The sequence below is a fragment of the Silene latifolia genome, chromosome 5 (assembly GCF_048544455.1).
Source record: "Silene latifolia isolate original U9 population chromosome 5, ASM4854445v1, whole genome shotgun sequence".
Taxonomy (NCBI): Eukaryota; Viridiplantae; Streptophyta; class Magnoliopsida; order Caryophyllales; family Caryophyllaceae; genus Silene; species Silene latifolia.
In genome coordinates this window covers 90,870,028-90,878,249 of record NC_133530.1, presented here as the reverse complement: position 1 = coordinate 90,878,249, position 8,222 = coordinate 90,870,028, and the positions used below count along the sequence as shown (strand labels likewise).

Below are 8,222 nucleotides of genomic sequence, written 5' to 3'. Positions count from 1 at the left end.
GATTCGTTGGATGCTTTCCTCAATGAAGGTTGAGGAGTATTTATAGGCTTTCACCTTTTGTCACGTAGTGGCCAAGTGGCCAAGTGGCTAGCAGGTGGAAAGACTGATCTACCCCTCGGCCGAGGGACCTATGGCAGGCCGGCGGGCCTTGTTGACCCACCGCCGAGGGGTCTTGGATGTGAGTACGCGGGTATGTGTCCCGGCTGGCAGGTTGTCATGCAGAGACCCACGCTGACCAGCCGATGGGCTGCATCGGCTGGGCTATCTAAGTCGTTGACTTGCTGTGGATATCTTTGACCTTGCTCAATATGTTGACTTGGTCAGCGGTGCAGAATATGCCCCATCAATTTGCCCCCAGCGTAGTCTATGCCGTGGTATGGGCTCCGATGTATGCTTGAGCGTATATTATGCGTAAGTATTTTGTGGGAAATTTCCTGCATCGGCTTCTTCTGCGACGGCCTCTTTTACCTCGGCCTGGTCTTTCTTAGGCCGTACCATATCCCCCCTTCACATGGATGCGTAAAGGGCATCCGATGTGGAAAAGAAAATGACGCTTGCCGAGACCGGGGTTGAGAGTGCCGGTAGTTTTTGATTGCCCCCGGCCGACGCTGTCTAGCTTGGTTGACCATGTGGCCGGCGGAGAACAGATGCTTGGGAATTTGTTGAGGAAGGTGAATAGGCAAGGAGATGTGAATAGGCGTGTTGACACTACTACATTTAGATTCTATAGCAACACTTTGCTATTGTTGCATAATGTCATATAAATGTTGCAATAGAGTTTATGCAACACTTAATCAAGTGCTACATCAGGTCTTGTTGCATTAGGTCATTGCAACGCTTAATGCAACACTTTTTAATCAAGAACACTTTTGAAAAGTGTTGCATTGGTCATGTTTATGCAACGCTTTTTCAATTGCAAAGGCAACATTTTTTATCTTCTAATGCAACATTTCTTATGTAAAAAAAGCAACACTTCCTGAACTAATGCAATACTTTTCATGTTGATAAGCAACACTTATATCAAATTAATGCAACATTTTTATTTTGGAAACGCAACACTCGTTACGTCCCAAAACAACACTTATAATAAACAAATGCAACACTAATTTATTCAAAAACAACACTTAATAAAGTGCAACGACATAAAGACTTGTAAGGCACGCAACAATTGTAATTCTCTCTAATTGTGCATTCAATTGATTCAGTCTCAAAAATATGTCAATTACATTTCAAAAAAGGATCAAAAGTAGAACTTCGATCGCAAATGTTCAATTATTTAACTAAAACAAATATAACAAATGTTTAAATAGAACAAATAATAATTCTTAACGACTATTTGAAAGCTAGTAATTATAAGTCTTCATTCTTGTATTGTGAGCATATATATGTTGCCAGCCGGACAAAAAATCAACCCGTCATCATTGTTAATACCTCAAATGCAACCTGTAACATAAAAAATAGAACATTATTAGATTTGAGGATTCAAAGGCTCAATAGGCATAGATGATACGTCACACTTAATTATCACGAAATAATAAATAATGCATTAAAGAACAACTAATTAACAAGGATGTGCAGAAAACTAGCCGCCCCTTATTTCTTCTACAGGTACATGATTTACCAGCTAATATTTCATTCATTTTACGCCAAATCTATTCACAAAAACAGCATATGTCAAACAATGTTAACCAAAAGCCATATTGTAATGCTACGTGATGTAATGGGACCTGTAATATAACACGGGCTGTCCTACTCCATTAACCCTTCCCTTCGTTTCCTTACCTTTCCTTCTCCCCCTCTTCCCTCCATGAGTTTTCTCATAACAAGACGATAACAAAAAGCAGAAAGATATGATTCTAATAATCTTCAAAGTTCCAATTTATCAAAATAATGCGGATCAAAGATTAAGTTATATACTAACCTTGTCAAATGTAAGCAGCAACCAGCACCACAAATCAGCAAAAGCCAGCATGCCAGACCTGACCTACATGCAGCAGGCAACAGCAGCAAGCGGCAACATGTAGCAGCAACATCTAGTAGTAACATCTAGTAGTAACAGGTAACAGCGACATCAGCAACTAGCAGGACATCGAGATGACAGCAGCCGCAGGCGCATAGCATCCATCATGACATCAACTAACAGTCATCATGACATCCTGGGTTCTGGCTTCTTTTCTTAATGTCGTCTTCTCATCCATCATGCTGCATATATTAGCCAATTAATTACAAATGGTCATATCAATTACCTAATTGAAATAAACAAGATTTCAAAACAAAAACTTGAGCAGTGGACTAGAATTCCGAGTCAAAGGTAACCGGATTTACAAGATGAGTGTCAATGTTGTTTAAGTCTTGCCCTTCCTCCCTCATATGTGAGTCCTTCGAGTCCTTTCCCTGAAACATTGAAGTCAGATTGAATCAAAAATATGAGATGGGAAATCATTCAAATATCAGAGGATATAAAAAAACTACGTTCAAAACTCATTTCTATGCATATAATATCCACAATTCTTCGAACCTAATAAGAGGACACTTCATGAGAATCGTCATTCAGCAACAATAATTGATTTCACGAACTATTCAATATCTATCATCAACCATCTTGGGGACTTGTCTACAATAAAAGAGAAGATATTATTATATGTAAAAAAGAAACTTAGGTATCATTTGAATTGTGTGGCCTTCGACACGAATGACCCAAACAAGCTATATTCAGCCTACACACTAGCCACCAGGCACCAGTAACCAATAGAATAGCACCGTGCATCCCTGCAGCCAGCCGACAAGCTACCAGCATCCAACAGGCCAGTTGCAATGAGTAGTCCAACCGTGTTACAGGAGCAAGGAATCACTAACCAATAGCCCACACCATTGCTGCAGCAGCCAACAACACTGACAGCGTGTGCGTAACAAGCAGTTTCAGAAGTGCACATCAGCAACACATTAACCCAGTTTCACTACAGGCATACCACATTCATTGTATTTGTATCTACTCGTGATATAACTAGACATTATTTGATAGTTTGCTACCTAATAAGTTCAACAAATACTCAAGTTTTATTACTTGTCAAATTTTTTGAATGGCTTACTAAGAAAAAATAAAACACACAACTCGCCATCATGTTTAAGAGCTTAAGGAATATGGGGAGCAAGAACTTTGTCGAAGAACGAACTTTCATAGCTGAATCATAAGAAATTAAGAATCATAAAAGATCACTTCTGATAAGGCCAAAGGATATAGGAATATCATAATAATAAATCTATTCATTACCTGGTTATTGGAAATAAATTGAAGGGCACAAGTAAACACTCCATAATAAGACACCCCTTTATCTCGATCATTTGTTTAACTTTTAATTGCGCTGCTGTCTTTTAATTACGCACTTGAAGCATCTGCAATAAAAATATGCAGAAACATCTTGGTGATTGCCGAAACAGTAAAAAAATAACAAATAAAAACTCGAAGAACAAGATATAGAAGTTTCATAAATAAGGCAAACCTTCAAACCCTGAAGTTTCCAGTCATATGAACTACTTATAACTGGCATTTCCCGAGCATAAGCATCATCCAATATTTTGACTTGGATCGTATTCAACTTCTGCCAGTAGCGTACCATAGGCAATGAAAAACCGCCACTCTCTTCACATATCCATAACCTTTGCTTTGTTCGGGTTACAGCTACATACAGTTGCTTTAGTTCATAACACAAGATATTGTGTTTTAAATGAGAAAATTGAGGAAGAGACTCTTGGTTTCCCGGAAGAAGTCGATTCTCAACCATGTACTCGTATATTATCCTCCATTGTTCTTGCAACGGTGATGTCTTGAAGAAGTTGTACAGCAATACATCCTGCATTTAGATATATTCAGCCATGCGTACGACAATGAGATATCAAGAAGACAAGCATTTAGATATATTCAGCCATGACTCATTACCTGAAACTCGAGCCCTTTGCACTCAAATATCGTCAGCACAATGGCTCGTCTTCCAATACGTTTGGTAATCTCATCCTTTACAGAATCATCTCTCACAAGTATCACCTGATCAGATCCGAAGCTAATGAGATTCTCACTGTCATTTCCCTGCTTTCGAAAAATCACTGACATGGCATCTCCATGACATCCACAGTCAAGTACAACAGGAGCTTCGCCATGCACTAGACTAGTTTCAGGGCTTAGTTTATCAATAGATTCCGGGAAAAAATGATAAATGAGTTCAGTAATACTCTGTGCTAGATTTAGAACTCCAGCATGAGTTCGGAAATTTTGGGATAGGTTGAAAAGCGGAGATAATTTCCGATTAAGCTCTTTTTTCTCTTCATGCAAAAATTCCTTGTAGAATAAACATTTTACATCTTCAAACCTGAAATGAACACCTTTAGCTATGGTCTGAGCTGTATCACCGGCAAAAACGAAACCCTCCTTAACATTTTTGCAGATATACTTCAGAATAACAAGTTGCTTCATAGTTAAATCCTGAACTTCATCCACATAAACAAAATCCATATAGTCACCCTCATATTCTTCGTGCTACAACCGATGATATACATCATTCACTAGATCAGCTGAATCATATTCTTCTCGCGTCAGCTTCATCTTCTCATAGTCTAGAAATATCTGATATATCTGATTTCTCTCCGACTCATCAAAAGTCGACCCTTTTTTGTCAGATAATTGAATGTATCTCTCCAAAGAGGATTTAGCTTCGGCAGTCTGCTGTCCGAAATGAAGAGAGCCTTTTATGAGTGTTGATCTCCGCGAAAACTCTTAAAGGGTCTAGTTTGTGTGTCATCTTCATGTTAAAATGGGGCCAGTAACATTCTCGGAACTTTTCGAAGGTGACTTCTCTCCTTCTCAAAGTTTGCTGAACTAGTCTAGAATTAGTTCCTTGCGAGTAGATTTTCCTAATATCAGGAAATCTATTGAAATACGACAGTCCTATTGTTCGGTCAAGCATCAGCAACAACATATCAAATGTCACGACTAGAGGGTAGCTTTTTAGAGGAGTCTCAATGAATGAAGTTGGAACGTCTTTGAAGTTCTCGTCTTCATCCAACTCATTTGCATTAACAGTAATCTTTTCCTCACCAAATGTCTCACCGCGAACAAACCTGCAGTGAACACCCCGTTAAATCACTCACAGAGTCACAGTACCAGTGCTTAACAGGTGAACAAAACGAGTAAGATTTACATACCTTTGAAAATTGTTGATGTGTCGTTTCACAGCAACACAGAGCTTTGGATTAACGGTTACAAAGAGTTGTCGAAGAGAAGTTCCAGTCACACACATGTCGAAGACTGATGGGTAGCTCAGAAAAATATTACTGTTCATTTCAGAAAAACCTTCAGAAGCCATCTGATGTAATTGTTCCTTCTGAAATAACTTCATAACCAACACAGTTGTTTTTCCGGTACCAGATCGTCCTAGTACAAAGGAGCTCCCTTGGTGAAGAATAATCTTCCGCTCTTGATCAGTTACTTCGAATGGGACGTTTATTGGCGTACCATCGCGTGCAGAAAGCAAATGGCTAACTACACCCGCAGAAAAGGAATAAAACTTCATTAACAGTAAGCTCTCCTTCACTTTGCTATACTCGATATAATTTGTTCCACAAGAAATGTCTGCTGAATGGCCTGAATCAGCATTGCTAGTATCTGAGTACCAAGAATCAGTACAGAAGTCGTAGCGTCTTGAATCAGCATTGCTAGTATATGGTACGTACCCCTCGAGGGATTTGGCCTTGGGACGGTTAAGATAATCATTGGGGAAAGAACGGTATACATTCTCCAGTTTCTTGATCAATGCTGGTACATCAATCAAGTGCAAAATATCCCAGACCTTCAGCACTTGGGTTGCATATCCGGAGTCCTTGCATATATCATTTGTGCAAATGATATAGCGACCCTCTACTCGATATTGTTTCACAATACTCGAACTCCCAGAGATTGCATCAGCTTTATATTTTTTAGGCTGCCACCCATTTGCAAGTTTCAATAAGAAATTCAGTACAACCTTCTTTGAGTAGGTCGAGGGTAGTTTTGAAAACGACTTGACAAAAGATTCCGAGAACATAACCTAATGAAAAACGGAAAACAAAAATCCATCAAATATAAATAAAACTAAACCAATTAGCCTCACAAAGAAACTGAATATAGCAAAAATGGCGATTAACGCAAGTTGGAAAAGAAATTAAATAACCTAATTAATGAACTTCCCCAAATTCAACACTAAAACTATAATTAAGAAAAGAATTTGCGGTGGTGGTGAGACAGAGCAGCAGTGGTGATCGGCGTGCGGCTTGGCGAACGGCCAAGATAATGACGGTTTTGCAAGGTTTGATTGCAACTAAATCAATAAACCAACAACTCAAACTCAAAGATAAAAAAAAATTGCAATTGAAATAATAAACAAAATTAGGGTACAAACCTAATAAGAAAAGTCGCGAACGATGGTTGCTTCGTTCCCAATATGCCTTCGCCTTTTCTGGGTGAATCAAACTTGAGATTGAATGATTAGAGACAGTGGATTGAATGCATGAAAGAGAAACGAAGAAGATCGAATGAGAAAGGAGAAGCAAAGAGACGGTGGAAGTGTCGAATGAGAAACGACGAAGAATATCGAAGAGTTTTTGTTACTGTATCAAATAAATGAATTGAACACGCGTGATGGAAGGAATTGAAAGATTGAATAATAATATTGATTATTGATGGGAGATTCCAAAAAATAAAAAGTGGCGCACAAACAAAATTTTCAGTAAAATGTTTTTAGCGGCTGAACAAAAAAATGAAATTTTTATAAAGGGTTTATAACTTATGTGATATAAGTGTTGCACAAGTGTTGCGACAAAATGCAACATTTGTATAAAAACGTTAACTTCTCGAGTAATACATTGCAACACTTATATTAAAGTGTTGCCCTATGTAAGTAAAAGCAACATTTATAAATTAAGCGTTGCTTAATTAACTGAAAAATGCAACACAAACCGTAAGTGTTGCACACGAAATGTTGCATTAGGTCTATTTTTGTAGTAGTGTGAAGACGCTTGGTCACTGTTGCATTGATTGACGTCTAACTGTTGCAACGATTGACATCCCGTGGTTGCATGTCCGACACGTGTCTGCACGCTGATTGGTTGACGCTTCATGGGTCACATTCTCACGATTGGTCCTTCTTCATGGGCTTTTCCCTATAAATAGGGCAGTTACTCCGTGAAATTGGTCACCAATTTCATTCTCCAAAATTTTCCTCTAAACTTTCAAAGGTTTCTTTGTCTTCTAATTTTCTCAGTTGTCACTCCGGCGAGTGTTTTTCTTCAAGGTAAACAAACAAATTTCTTCTCCTTATTTTGTTAAATAATTGTTGCTATTATGTCTTCTGTTGAGGCCGGGACTAGCACTTCTGCGGCGGGGGGTTCTCCGTCGCGTCTTGATGGGGAGGGAATACTAGACGCCATCCCGATAAGATTTGGGGGCCCTAGGTCTCCTTCTCCCGTAGTCGATCCACCAATTTTGGAGGGACGGGAGGATGAGGATGACGACGCTGATGAGGATGAGGGGGTTCCTTCTGTCGGTAGGAGGCTGTCTATCCCGGATCATGGCGAGCCCTGCACGACTGGTCTTGACCGTGCTTGGTCCCATAAGTTCGCCGATTGTTCCCTGGCGAAACATTTTTCGGAGGCCATTTCTCCTTCGGTGAAGGGTATAAGATTGTTATCCCTAAGAAGGGTCAGGCGGTCTGTTGCCCTCCACCGGGTCACACCGGCGTGTACATCAGGCACCTGGAATATGGGCTCCGGTTTCCTTTGAATGAACACGTCGCGGCTATTATTAGAGCTATAAACGTTGCCGTGGCCCAACTGCATCCGTTGGCAATGAGGACGGTAGTCGGCTTTGTGTGGCTCTGTCTCTTTAAGGGAGAGACTCCTTCAGTCAACTTGTTCCGCCGACTTCATAGTCTTCGGCCGTCGATCGCCGGTAAAGTGGGATGGTACGGCGTGCGCGACGGAGCCGGCTATGCCTCCGTGAACAAGCTTACTTCTTGCAAAGACGCGCAACGCGATGGGTGTACGTCCAAGTGCTTGGGAGGACTACCCTTTGCCTCGGTCTTTCCGAGCCTGTTTACTTGCGGTGTGAGAACCGGGAAGAGTATGAGGAGTGTACCTCCCGGGTAAAGTTAAAATGGACGCTTCGATGGTCTCTCTTACGAGGACGAGAAGCGGGC

General features: G+C 40.3%; 1 protein-coding gene across 5 annotated transcripts; it reads right to left on the bottom strand.

Annotated features, from left to right (window-relative positions):
* Nucleotides 1-1,174: 1,174 nt before the first annotated feature.
* Nucleotides 1,175-6,730, bottom strand: LOC141657883 (uncharacterized). 5 transcript variants are annotated; one of them, XM_074465273.1, is made up of 9 exons: nucleotides 6,429-6,727; nucleotides 5,197-6,077; nucleotides 3,938-5,112; nucleotides 3,501-3,851; nucleotides 3,272-3,393; nucleotides 2,519-2,614; nucleotides 2,326-2,394; nucleotides 1,922-2,202; nucleotides 1,175-1,443 (listed from the first exon to the last, which is right to left on the bottom strand). In XM_074465273.1, exons 3-5 carry the CDS (start codon nucleotides 4,505-4,507, stop codon nucleotides 3,373-3,375), a joined length of 942 nt encoding a protein of 313 aa, XP_074321374.1. In that variant the 5' UTR covers nucleotides 4,508-5,112; nucleotides 5,197-6,077; nucleotides 6,429-6,727; the 3' UTR covers nucleotides 1,175-1,443; nucleotides 1,922-2,202; nucleotides 2,326-2,394; nucleotides 2,519-2,614; nucleotides 3,272-3,372. The 5 variants fall into 5 exon arrangements, with proteins under 5 accessions (XP_074321374.1, XP_074321375.1, XP_074321376.1 ...); XM_074465274.1 differs by lacking the exon at nucleotides 2,519-2,614; XM_074465275.1 differs by lacking the exon at nucleotides 3,272-3,393 and having other exon boundaries at nucleotides 3,658-3,851.
* Nucleotides 6,731-8,222: the final 1,492 nt, after the last annotated feature.

What these genes read in the sequence shown, in the direction of transcription:
- LOC141657883 (XM_074465272.1), bottom strand. Translation starts at nt 6,074, where the DNA reads ATGTTCTCGGAATCTTTTGTCAAGTCGTTTTCAAAACTACCCTCGACC. An exon ending in CACATCAACAATTTTCAAAG is followed by an intron (nt 5,113 to 5,196) that starts GTATGTAAATCT and finishes TGTTCACTGCAG; the next exon opens with GTTTGTTCGCGGTGAGACAT.